The sequence below is a fragment of the Euprymna scolopes genome, chromosome 6 (genome assembly GCF_053919585.1).
Source record: "Euprymna scolopes isolate OS-2025 chromosome 6, ASM5391958v1, whole genome shotgun sequence".
Lineage (NCBI taxonomy): Eukaryota > Metazoa > Mollusca > Cephalopoda > Sepiida > Sepiolidae > Euprymna > Euprymna scolopes.
In genome coordinates, this window is record NC_136487.1 from 113,575,205 (window position 1) to 113,589,498 (window position 14,294).

The following is a 14,294-nucleotide window of genomic DNA, read 5'->3' on the forward strand; positions in this document are numbered from 1 at the left end:
AATAGGACACGTTGGAAATCCATTTTCATGTAATTCTGTGCCCAAGCCATTTGCTTTACCTTATGTTTTTTGCTCAATGGAGGCCTTGGAATAGTTTTGATGTTCCTTGCCATCTCATTCAACACATTACATCAGACCTGCTTGGATCTTGGAGCGATTCCAGCTCTTGCAAAAATGGAAGCACTGCTGCTGTTTGGGTTTCGGTTGACTTCCCTATGAATTTTGCGAATATCAGGATGTGAAAGGTTTCTCCTGGTGCCCTAATCTTTTCTGGATTTGATGTTCGGGTTGTTCACGAATGAAGCCAAAGTTCTTGGATCCCTTTCCAGCTTCATAGCTAAATCTTTGATGAACAATCCTTCTGCAAGTCCAGTACAAACCTTTCCTTTTCAATAATCGTTAGTCACCCCTTTTTTGGCATTTTAAAAAACCTACAATAAAGCGATGAACAGTATTTATTACTTGATAATAAATGTCATAGCCTCATGAATATCACATGGATCTGAATAAAATTTTGGGAAATAACTAATCTTGAAATGGTCATTTTTATGATACAATTTTCATTTTTTTGTGACGTATATTTAGTGAAATATTGATATTTTAGTCATCTGCAATAAAGTGATTGACGCAGTTTACATATATATATATATATATATATAATAAATGAATGACAAAAGTCATATATATATATATATATATATATATATATATATATATATATGACACTGTAAGTGTCAACTAAATTAAAAGAATAAATTGTAAGATTGTCAACATCATGAAATTTGGAATATAGATTTTTCTCATTCATTCATTATATTCCTTGTAATTATATTGAGCTTCTTAAATAAGGATTGGTATATATAAGTGAATATTCTCTCTCACACACACACTGTGTGTGTATATATATGTAAATATGTGTGTGTGTATATATATGTATATATTATATAAATATGTATGTAGATATATATGTGTGTGTGTATATATATATATTTCTGTAGAAATATATTTTCTTATAATATATATCAACCCTTATTTAAGAAGCTCAATGTAATTACAGATAACTGAATTAAAAGAATAAATTATAAGATGGTGAACATCACGAATTTTGGAATATAACTTTTTGTCATTTATTCTATATATATATATATATATATATATATATATATATATATATATATATATATATATATATGTATATGTATGTGTGTGCGTGTATACACACAGATCATAATGAATTTTAGAATATATATTCCAAAAACAGACGTTGAGTAACATGGGTATATTATTTTTTTGTAAACTTTATGATTTAGGGGATGCACTCACTGAAACTTGCATTACCTCCACAAATAAAATTAAAAAAAAGAATTACTCTATATGATACGTTTAAGTAATATTAATTATTTCATTATACTTTTAGAATTTCATGAAAACATTAATTTGAAATAAATACAGAGTGACTCATTCACCCCCATCCCCAAAAATGCCACTCATGAAAATTATTAAAAAAATTCAATCTTTTCTGTAAACCATATTTTGTATAAATAAACTTTATGTCTGACAATCTTTTCTTAATCACTGTTCAATGATATGAGGGAGACACATTGTTTTTTGTCTTATGAGTAAGAGACAGGATCCTGAATGGGCTTAACATTCACCGGCCCCTTATGCCCTAAAGTTTTATCAGTTTATCACAAAAAATAATGTCTATCAAAACAATACCCAGACTAATCCTAAACATAAGAAGGCCATCGCAGAGTTATTAACATGTCATATACAGATATGTTATTAACATGTCATATACAGATATGTTTATCATTGAAGGAGAAATTCTTCCAGACTGAAGCAATTTTTATTTTTATCCAGAAAGCTCTTTTCATAATAAAAACTGATCATGTGTTCAACTCTGCCCTTGTGAGGAGGTAAGTAAATAAGACATCTGTATGAAACTTCAATGGCACAAAATACTTGTTATTTTGATACTTGGCTGTTTTGTGGACCTTATTTTAAATCATTTGTGTACTGAAATGGTAAAACCATTTTGTACTCCTGTAGTCTAAAACAGAGGCAAAAAAAATCCTAACATGATGCAAGAAGTAAAATTTTTAATGGAAAAAAAAAAAAATGTCTAATTTGCTTTCTCTCCAGAATAAAATGTCACAACTTACAGCCTTTTCTTCTTCCTCTGCATCGGCAAACAATTTTCTGATATTTGCTTCAGACTCGCCAACATATTTGTCTAAAATCTGAGGGCCATTCACAATCTTGGGTTCTGTTGCATTTAGCATCTTACCGATTTTCCTGAATGAGAAGAAAACAGTAAGTAATAATATAAGCGTTTATATTTATCTTCTATAATTTATACATTGTGCAAAATTAAAATAGTGAAAGCATCTAAAAATATACAAAAAAAAAAAAAAGATGAACAGCGAGAGAGAATGGAAGAGAGAAAAGTGAGGTAGGAGTGAAGGAGAGAGGGTGACTACAATAATGAAGGAATAAGAATGTGAGGATAGTTAGAAATGAGCAGGTTAGAGGAATGAATTGTGGTACAATGGGCCACAACAAATCTTTTATACAATAAAAATCTGAAAAAAATCTTTATAATGTACGTACTTGTCACTGCATGAAGATGTCATATTCCAAAAATTACGTAAATCGATCAAGTAGTTTTTTTTTTTTATTTAAGAAAATCAAATATTATCAGAGGCTTAATCGAAGATTTGGCATGCGCCATCTTGTTTGAGAGATAACGCCACTAACGACCCCTGGCGGAAATATCGGTCAACAAGGGCAGTACTTGCAGACATCGAATATTTTATCAATCAAGTACTTTTTTTTTTTTTTTTAAGAAAATCAAATTTTACGATACTGTATGTGTTTCGGACTGAATAAACATGTTACATTGGATAAAAACACTAAAAAATTATCCAGTTAGGTAGAAAAGTAACTTATCTTGCCTTTGATGACATTTATTCGCTTTTTGACAACTTTTTCGAATCTATGTGTACAGTAATACAAACCCAAAGACACATTCTCTTTATTAAAAGAAGTCAATTTATTTATTTATTATTCCTAAAAATTGTAAAATTTGTTTTTTCTTAAAAAAAAAAGAAAAAAAGAACTTCGCTTATTAAAGTCTGTTTTCAGACGAACAAAAGAAAACTAGTGTTTTCCACATTCTCTTTATTAAAAGAAGTCAATTTATTTATTTATTATCCTAGAAATCGTAAAACTTGATTTTCTTAAAAAAAAACAAAAAAAAAAAAAAAGTACTTGATTGATAAAATATTTGATGGTCTGCATGTACTGCCCTTGTTGACCGATATTTCCGCCAGGGGTCGTTAGTGGCGTTATCTCTCAAACAAGATGGCGTGTGCCAAATCTTCAATTAAACCTCCGATAATATTTGATTTTCTTAAATAAAAAAAAAACTACTTGATCAATTTACGTAATTTTTGGAATATGACATCTTCATGCAGTGACAAGTATGTACATTATAAAGATTTTTTTTCAGATTTTTATTGTATAAAAGATTTGTTGTGGCCCATTTATAGACTTGCACCTGAATTGTAAGAGCAATGGGTACACAGTGACTATGAAGAAGATTTAGATAACTTCAACCACAACTGAAATTTGAAAAATGTTCAGAGTTGGTAATTCCATAAATGGTGGCTGACACATGAAAGAAACCAGAATCCCAATTGACATGGCTTTTGGATGATGGGATAAGGCTTGGCTCTAATATTGCCAACATAAATAAATGTAATTACTGAAGCTTTATGGAAATTAAATTTGTGATTTAAATTTAACACATGCAAATAAAAAGTATTGTGACTGTTGTCCAACTGATGAATTTGTTATGTTTGTGTATACTTTTGTTTCGGAGTTTTGTCAACGTAGATATTGTTACATTTATTATATGGAATAGTATACATATTCCTGCTTATTTTTTTATTTATTTTTTTTTTTTGGGGGGGGGGGCAGAAATTTTTATGTTTATTAAAAATGCCTTGATTTTTAAGTAAGAACGAGATTGATTTTAAAGTCCTGAAACCAGGATAAAACTGACTTAAAGTGAAATATTGAATAAAACTGTTAACTATGTTGATTTTTTTTTGTTGAAAAATTTTTTTGGACATTTTTGATTTGTGTCATATTTTAATTCTTGTTAATTTTTATGAATATATATAACATTAAAAAAAAAAATGAATACTCATTAAAAACAAAATGTATAATTATCTTACCTGGCAATTAAAGTTTTTCCTGTACCTGGTGGACCAAACAGCAAAATACCTTTCACATGGCGCACACCTTTGAAAATAAAATTTATCAATTAAAATCCAAAAATATCAGAAAAAATAAAATGATCATATTTTTTCTATAATGAGAAAAATTAGCGATGTTTCTCATATAAACATATCTTTAAGGTTCTTATTTAGATATAAAATGGTTTTGTCAATTAATTATGAATTATTAATTGAAAAATACATTTTTTGATGCTCTTCAGTGATGCACTATCCTCATTGCCAATTTCAGTTGCTGCTTCATATCAGTTCAGCCAACAACCCATTTCTAACTATGGAAGCATCAGATTGCCTAGGTAAAAGCTGTGTTATGCACACTAACATTGCAAAAACTCAAGATGTGACAAGCTCCATAGTTCCTATTGAGACAAATCTGACAGAGTCAATGAATTTTACAATAAAAAAAAACTTTTTAATACTTCATAACTTTATTAAGAACTAACTAAATACCAGTTCTTTAAATCGTATTAATTTATTAATAAAAAATATTTTTAGAAATATTTTTTATTAATAAATTAATATGATTTAAAGAACTAAAATGTGTAATTAGCTTGTAAAATGCAAACTAATTACTGTAGTAATAATTTATTACTGTTTAAAAAGAATTAGATTTAACTCTTTTATCTTTTTACTTATTTGACAAATTTAACAACATTTCATTCTTATTTAAAGTATGTAAAGTGTCTGTTTGATGATTATAATTTATAGTAAGAAAAAATAAAACTACAATCCAGTGAATTTTGTTTCTTTATATTTTAATATATTTCAGTTATAAATTTTGGTTAGTCAGAACTAACCAATAATTTCCCCAAGTAATCTCAGCTAAAATGGAAGGAAAATTTCAATTGTGTCTTTAGATTCGTTGAAAAATTTAACTTTTATCAAAACCTATTTGTCTGGTAACATATTGATTTCTACAACAAAAAACATCAGCTTTTATATACGGAGACAGAAAATATATTTAGTTACTTATACTACAATAATAACTGCTTATTTTTATTTTTAAACTGTATTCTCATTTACAATGGTGATGTTTAATTTGTCTACAGATCTTTAATCTTTTGGTTTAATGAATGTTTATACTATGTTCTAAAAAACAAATTTAAGTCTGTGTTTGTACAAGAAAGAATTGTTTTATATTCTTTAATGGATTCTTTTATTATATTTTAGTAAAAATATATTTTACAAATATTTAAGCTTAATTTCTCTTGTAATCGACCAATACAACGTTACATGCCTTTTTTTTTCTAAAATATTTTTATCTTCCAGAAAAAAGGGAAGTAAGTTTGTAATGGACAAATAGAGTTACCTACCTTTATATAAAAAACGTCAGCTTTACAAAAAAGAAATTTTTTTGAAAAAATTTTTGAATTACATTTTATTAATCTTAACAATATGGGCCAACATTCAGTAAAATAAAATGCCTATTCAGTATGAAATTTTGACCGTGGAAAAGAGCATATTGATGACAAAAATTGAGAATCAGACTGAGTTTAATTCAATTAATTTTTAATTTAATCTATAAAAAAAAAATAAAGAATAGAAGATGAAATAAAATAATTTATCACATTCATTATCTAATAGCATAGTTTAATATTTGATATCAATTTGAACGAATATTTTTCTTATAACAGGAACATAAGTAATTAACAGCTCACCAAGTTTTTCAACAATATCAGGAGGAAAGACACGGGAAGCAAATGCTCGTCGGAAAATGGTAGAGAATTCGTTATCCAAACCACCAATTCCCATTTTAGTAAAATCCCAGTCAGGGGAGATAACCGATTGGTACCTAAAATGAAAAATATAAAAAATGAGTTACAATTAATTATTTCTCCAGGGTCACCTTAGAATGACCTCATTATAACATTAATTAGGGATGTGAGTAGAAAATGGCAAAAAATTAAAATCAAGATATAAAAACTTTAGAGAAACACATATTGTAAATTGCTTGAAGTCTTTACTTCCATAAAAAATTATTATTTTCAGTTTTCAGAGAGAATTATCATAAGAGGGAAAAGAAAGGGAAGACATTACAAACAGGAATAGAGAAAGAAAGATAAATCAAGATATGAAGAAAGAGGGAGAATGAGAAATAAAATCCAGTCAAATAGAAATGAAAAATGAGAAGATAAGGCTCTAGCAATTTGGCTGAAATTAACATTATTCTTTTTTAAAAAATAATCGGATTTTGACCAAAAACCAGAGAATTTCCATCCATAGGAAGCTATAGCAATTTAAGTGGAAATCCGTTTTTATTGTTTGCTAAATATTGAAACACACACATCCATGATTTAAAAAAAAATTAATGTAATTTTTTAAAATTAAAAACTAACATTTTTTTTTTTTGAATTTTCAGCCTTCAAAGCTTCTAAAATTCAAACATCAATTCATAAAAATATATATTTTTTTAATTCAAGTTCTGTTCATTTTTCACAACTCTTTAGTTTACCAAAAATACATTTTCAGTAATGTTACCCCTAGAGTTTCTAAAAGTTTTGGCCTTTAGAACATCATATCTTCTCATCCAGGAACCCAACATTAAATGTTAGTTGGGTGTTAGTTGGGTAAATGTGTACTTGGAGGTTTTAAAATGATCACATTTTCTTACAAGTGTGTAGGCCTTTTGTATTTTGCATTGTTCCTTGTATGAACTTTAAATTAATCTAGCTTGTGCTTATGTTTTAGAATTTTTGAGATGATGATTGATAATTTAGATTTATTAAGATTACTATTTTCATCTGGAATCTTATTCTCACAATGTTTTGGTTAGTATAACTGCTAACCATCTTTTAAGTTTGCCTTGTCAAAATTTGGAATCTTTGTCAAACTAAAGCTGCTAAAAGATCAACAAAATGTACCTGAAGAAGATCGGAGATTACAACATTGACTGAAACATTTTGACAAAAAAAAATATGAGAGTATTACACATGTACAAACATTTTTCACTTGTTCAAAATCTGCACTTTCGATATACACTAGAAAATTTGACTTCTGGACACAAGACGGCAAATTTTCCAACAAACTTTAAATAGTCATGATTTGATAACTAATTGTGCTATGGAAATAAATTTGGTATCTTTGTTTATGTTTTGCAAAGATTTATGTGTTCACATTAAAAGTTTTTAGATTTAATGAAAATAAAATTTTGGTTTTGGATACCTATTGTATTACATATAACTACCTAAGTTTATAATGATAGCAATACAAGTAGAAATTAATACATAAATTTTGAAAGAAACAAATGAAACTGCATAACAAACCCTTTATTCTTGCCAACCAGACTGATGGATGAAGTTTCGGAAGCTTGAAATTTTATGTTAGAGTTACCAATAAGAACTCCAGTTAAACCCTAAATAAAAAAAGATTAAATTAAAGAGAAAAATAAAGCCACATTCTAGAATTCTATAATTTTCATTTGCAAAAAAAAAAAAAAAAAAAAAAAAAAAAACTAATCATTGTTTACAAAGAATAACATTTAATGGCAACATTGTAAAGTTTTCATTAATAACGTGTTCTTTATACAAACTTTTTGCACTCTTTTTTTCTTTTATACAACTTTTGTATTTAATTCAATCTTTTCTTTTTTTCAATAGTCAGTGACAAGCTTAAATATCTATTATAGATATCATTGCAGAGAGAGGCTAATGGCTAACACACCAGCCCAGTTGTGGTAACAGTACTCTATGCATAGAAGAATGATGATTTCATAGAGATATAAAATACCGGCAGATATAAGATGTTTCTATCCTGGTAGATGGAGCCTATTTTCTTTGCAGCAGACTTGGCAACATCTTCAATGTACTTATTCCAACTCATGTTGCCTGAGAACGCCAGTCCGAAGAGTTTGGATGTCGTTTGAAAAGCTTTATGTAGTTGCTAAAGGAAGGGAGCTTTATCTTGGCAGCATCAAATGAAATCATCCATTTTTAACCCCATTTTATTGTGAATTGGAGGATGTTTACACATTAACATAGTTTCTACTGCTCTTCATTTTAATTAAATACAGGATGTCCCAATAAAATGTATACACTTTTTAAATTATCTCAACTTGCTACGTGAATACACTATACCATGTTCCCCAAGAGATGTTTAGAAATAAAGAATGGCACTTCCAGCGGGATGGAGCACTTCCCCACTATCATCATGACGTAAGAGCATATCTTGATAGTCACCTGCGAAACAGATAGTTAGGACGAAGAGGAAGTATCGAGTACTGTCTACACTCACCGAATTTGACCCCCCGCCCCCGGATTTTTCTCTTTTTTGGGGATGGGTGGGTGGGGGTATGTTAAACACAGGGTTCACGCCACAAAACGAGCTACAATGAATGAGTTGAAAGCAACCATTGAAAGAAGATGTGTCAACATACCAATTGAACTGATTAGGAACATTTTCAATTCAATCAATGAGCGTTGTTCATGGACCACAATGGCCAATATTTTGAACACTTTCGATAATTAGCGGGTTTCTATATTTGTTCACAGTATTTTGATGCATGAAACTTTTCTTTCTTTATAATAAATGTTGGTTTTATGGTCATTTAAAGTGTATATATTTTATTGGGACATCCTGTATTATAAAATTAAATTACATCATTTGTTTTTATTTGTCTTTTTCATAATATAAACAATGAAAATACAATCAAAAAAAAAAAAAAAATGATTAGGCCACCAAACAATGTAATTCCTCAGAATGTAAATCGAATGCTGGGATCAGGAATCAGTTCAAGATCCAATTGCTGAATGTCCCAAAGAAATTCTAGACAAGTCAAGAACTTAATATAATGTGTTTCTCACGTCTTGTTTATTTTTTAATGTGTCATCACTTATCAAGGCCCAGAGGCCACTTGAGGATAATGGTTAATTAAATTGTCAATCGGCAATGAACAAGAGGATTTAAAACAATGAGTGTAATGGTCAGATTTCTATTGTTGAAGTGAATGGATTGACAGGAATTTGTTAAGAATGGACTTAAAAGTGGCTGTTTTGCAGCCTTATGATATTGTATAGTTCTTGGAAAGTTTCATTTAGATACACAAAGAAAGAAAAGAAAAGTTTTTAGAGTGGTTGTAGCTAAATAAGATTTTGCTGTGAAGGTTTTACAGAGGGAAGCAGAGATTGGAGCTCAGTCGAGTAGCTACAATGAAATTAATGATAGAGAAAGATTAAGAATGTTTCTTTTGTAAGAAGCTGTAGGCAAAAAAAGAGATCATCCTCCACTAGGTTTCAACAGGAGATATTAACCGCAAAAGCAACAAAATCCCACCTCTTCACTGTAGAGATACTTAGATAGTGGAAAACCTATTCTAATACTTTCTTTCCCAAAACTGCTAGACTTTGGAAAATCCTCCCAGGTCCCTGCTTCCCTGGCTGTACTGCCATGCAGAAGTTCAAGTGTAATGTGAACAGACATTTCTCTGCTCAACTCCTTACAAATTGGTCCCAAATAGTAGTCCCTTACGTCCAAGTCGCACCGTCTTGTTTGGGGTAAAATAACAGTAAAAAAGAAAAACTGATGATCGTTTTTGCTTGTCAATGATGTAATAAATAAGAAAAGAAAAAGAGATAACTTACAGCTCTAGTAGATGCACCTCCATCAATGTTCTTTGAGAGATCAAATACTACATAGAAAGAAGAAAAAAAAAGGCATTAACTTTTATTGATACAAAATTGAAATTAATCCAGTGTTTGTATTTACTTGCATCCCTGCAAATGTAAAGTTAGTTGTTTTTAATGTAGGGGAAAATTCAGCTTCTTTTATATAAATGAAAACCGAGTTACATCTTGTTTTAAGATGGTAGCTATTTGAAAATAATTACGACCTGAACAAAGTATTTTCTAGAAGGAATTAAGAGAATTAGATTGCAATCTTAACCTGTTTCAACCTGTTACAAAAAAACAAAGAGTAGTATCTGTTCTGACACTACACTTTATCTTTTCTGTCCTGGATCAGTGTGGGGGAAATCCTTCTAGACTAAGGCAATTCTAATTTTTGTTCCAGTCTACAATGTCTCTTTCGAGGAACTGGATTTTCCACGTGTTAAAAACTAAGCTTGTGTTTATGTCTGCTGCTGTGGGGAAGCAGGTAAATAGGGACATGTTGCAACGATCTCCACACACACACACATACACACACATATACACACAAAAAAAAAACTCAGGAGAAAATATTGACTTCGTCCGAAAAAAAACTATTGACAGCAAAAAGAAACAAACTGGCTGTACTATATACATCAAATTTAGTCAAAGAGAGTATGCGAATTGAAGATTTACCTTTGATTTCCTTGACAGTCCCCGCCAATACCGTTTGATTGTATTGAAATGCCATTGGCATTCCGACAGAGAAGACATTGTTCACAAAGGTTTCATTGAACTCGTTGGCAATCAACTCGGTATTCAACGATTCATTTGACACTCTGAAAAAAAAAAAAAAAAAAAAAAAAAATCAAAGTACTTCTGCATTTTAGTAACCAGCAGAGCATTACCACTGTTGACCAAAGGAAGAGTCCATTAAGTATGTTTATCTTAGTGTGATAGCCCAGTAAAGACATGCATCATATAGATAGAAATGATAAAGAATGATACAATATATACTAATAAATAGTGATCTATAGTGATAAGTAGTAAAGTTTGTACATCTGTTTCTTATGTTTCCAACACAAAATTTTATTACTTACTTTTTTTTGTTAAAATAGTCAATTTCAAGCATTATAGATTCTATAGTTTCAAAGTGGCCCGGTCCAGGAACGGTAACCTCCACTTTGGCGTTGAGAGGTAATTGGGCCCATTTTCTCTGTTTAAAAATAAAAAAGAAAAGAGATGAATCCTTTATCAGCAGATATATAAAAATAATATTGAATTGTATTAAATTTACAGTCACTCGACATGTTTTCAAAATGAATAACATCAATTACAATTTACATGCATTATTTAGATTATTAAAACTAATATTTTCACATTTTGGCCAATATAAACATTCAACCTTCTTTAGGTGCATCATTTTGAATTTAGCAATATCTATGTTGAGCTAAGTAAGCTGAACAGAATTTTGACTTGAACCCAAAGAGGTAGATTATTCTCATTCTATCAGCCACTCTAACTAGATGACCCTTGATGTAACTGAAAGCTGGGCAAATGTTTAGGTGTATTTTAGAGATGAGTGGCACCATTGTTTGATACATCAACAAAGTAGCAGAGTTGTAATATGGGCAGGCATCATTGGGGATATTGTTAGTCCTATCAGAGTACCTAAAAGAGTAAAAGTGACATCTGTCATCTATTGAAAACTCCTGAACGAATCTTTGGTGGCTTGTTTAGATGAAATCCCTTTTTGCTACTGGAGACTTTGTTATTTTTATGCACAACAACACAGATTCCCACTCTGCATGTGTTTCCCAAACATTTTTGTGCAGTTTTGGTATCCAAGGTGAAAAGTTGATGATCTGGCTGTCATCTTCCTTTGTTGTAAACCTGACTGAAAAATTTGGGGCTACCTTCAAATGGGATATTTATGCCCATAGATTTCAATTTTTATCTAAAGCAAAATTCATGAGAAGCTATTCCCCTGGCTCCAAAATCAACAGAGATTAAACCATTCCTGTAATGATCTCTTCCCTGTTGATTGTGGTATAGTGCTGGTTCTGTGCAGTTCTAGGAGGTCCACCCTCCCAGGCTTTGCCTTCTCTCTTTGAAAAGGGGTTACTTTATTGCTAATCGCTTGAAGTGCCTTTGCTAAGAAACGCCGATGGGGCTGCACAGGCATCTTTTGCAGAACCAGAATGCTCCTCCTTTTGGATGCTGACTTTTCGATCCCACTTTCCGACCCTAGTGTCACTTTTATCATGGTGGGAAAAAAATAAATATGATGCCACTATTAAAAAATTGACTGCTTTCATAAGTACAAAACTTTTTGATGTAATAAAACTCAATGGCAGTTATATGGGTAAATAATAAATTTGTTTAGTATGAAGGACGTTCCAGAAGTAATGCCTCCAATTTTTTATCCCACCCAAATGGATCAGAGGGGATTGCAAATTGCATTGTTATGATAACTGAACTCATGCATTCAAAACCTGAAAGTTTCATCTCTCTGTTGCAGATATTGACAGTATGGCACTCTAAGAAAACAACCCTGGCCAGGACGTGCAGAGATGTGTTATTCAATTCCTCCATGCAGAAAAAAATTGAATCAATCAACATTAATCAGCATCTGTTGAATGTTTGTGAAGCTGATGTAGTTGCTGTCAGCACAGTTAGGAGATGGGTTTGTCAGAGTGGCAACAGAGATGTGAGTGACAAAGCACGCTTTGAACTTTCACGACCGAGGCGGCAAAAGTGCATTGAGAATGATGGTGACTATGTTGAAAAATAAATTCTGGAACACAAAAGGTTGCTTGTTTTAATGGTACTGCTACCATCTTTGTAGTACTTTAACGTTTTAATTTTTTAGTTAAAAAGTAGGAAGCCTTACTTTTGGAACGACCCTTGTAGATATAATTTTCATTAAGTAAACTTTAAACTGATTCTTATTCTGTATGTTTAATCTTTATTTCCACAAAAATAAAAAAAATTGACTGATTTCTTTGAAAACCTATTTATATCTGGCCAATGAAATTTGAATAATTATATTTTTTTTAGTCTAACTTTTACCAACAATGTTGCCATCATTTTCTGTAAAAGATTTTCAGAAACTGATTCACAGAAAATCAACAAATATTCACTTTCATTACAAAACTATTATTACTGATATTGATATTAGTGTGAGACGATTCATTGGAATTGGAACCAGGAAAATCAGGACTTTTAGTGTTACTGGAATCGAAAAAATTGGAGCTTATTTTCCAATGACAAACCGATTCCTTTAATTATCTTTTTTATTTGATTTTGGTTTAAACTCAGTAATAATTGTAGTAATAATGGAATAACAAATAAATATTTATTGATTTTAAACAATCAGTAAAACTAAAATCTATAGATCAACTCCCACGTGTGTGTTTTTACATTCGAGAAACTATATGCACACTTAACCTTTATTTTTACGGTAGTCGGGGAAAAAATAGAAACTTTTTAGAGATTTATAAAGAATTGGAATCGGAATCTAATACGGAAATGATACTTATATCAAAATTGGCAAAAATATCGGAATCGCTCCATCACTAATTGATATACTTACATGCAGTGCATTAAAGCCGACTTTTCCTTTGGGAATATCTTTGGAGACTTTAACTGAGAAAGCATATTGTAATCCAACAGGATTTCGAACAAGAACATGCCTAAAGAAAAAAAAAAAGGAGATTCATTATTTCAAAATCTAAAAGATTATGCAGACAGATAAAAAAAAAAAAAAAGCTGATGAACCAAATAATAATAAAAACTACTCATGAGATTTTTAAGATTTTATCTTTGTTATCAAAAGACTTCCTCAGAAATTTAGTTGTTAAGCTTTATGACATATCAACTCTTTTCGGATTATTCAATGCCAAATCCAACCATTTCGAAAAAAGTTTTTTGTTTTTTTTTTACTTCAAGTTCTTTATATATTCAAATATTTATTCATGGTGTTTGCTTTGGTTGGTTTACAGCATATCAACCCATTTCGGATTATTTAATGCTGAATCCAGTAATTATGGAAAAAAATGTTTATGTTTAAAGTTTTTTATATCTTCAAATATTTATCTATGGTGTTTAGTTTGGTTGTTTTGTAGAGAAAAATTGTACTTTTTGTTTGTTTGTTTCTGATTTTTCAGAACATGATGGAGTTTTGCAAAGGGAAAGGAAAAAAAACAATAACATCAATATTTGGTGCATTTAAAGTCAGGAAGACAGCCTGATATGATAACACTAGGGTAAAAGTATGAGAGAGAGAGAGAGAGAGAGAGAGAGAGAGAGAGAGAGAGAGAGAGAGAGAAGTAGGAAGCATAGGGAAAGTGAAGAAAGAGAAAAAGGGAAGAGATTTTAATTTTCTTTTAAAATATGATAATAGACTCAA

General features: G+C 30.3%; 1 protein-coding gene across 2 annotated transcripts in view; it reads right to left on the reverse strand.

Moving 5' to 3' along the window:
* The window catches only part of LOC145277886 (vesicle-fusing ATPase-like), a 104,682-nt gene that overhangs the window by 38,118 nt on the left and 52,270 nt on the right, over positions 1-14,294 (reverse strand). For both annotated transcript variants that reach the window (XM_080129877.1, XM_080129876.1), the window contains exons 4-11: positions 13,479-13,578; positions 10,984-11,099; positions 10,580-10,722; positions 9,881-9,927; positions 7,568-7,656; positions 5,963-6,096; positions 4,245-4,311; positions 2,166-2,298 (exon numbers count right to left, since the gene is read on the reverse strand). In XM_080129877.1, coding sequence (XP_079986003.1) covers positions 2,166-2,298; positions 4,245-4,311; positions 5,963-6,096; positions 7,568-7,656; positions 9,881-9,927; positions 10,580-10,722; positions 10,984-11,099; positions 13,479-13,578 — 829 coding nt within the window. The remainder of the gene's footprint in view (positions 1-2,165; positions 2,299-4,244; positions 4,312-5,962; positions 6,097-7,567; positions 7,657-9,880; positions 9,928-10,579; positions 10,723-10,983; positions 11,100-13,478; positions 13,579-14,294) is intronic.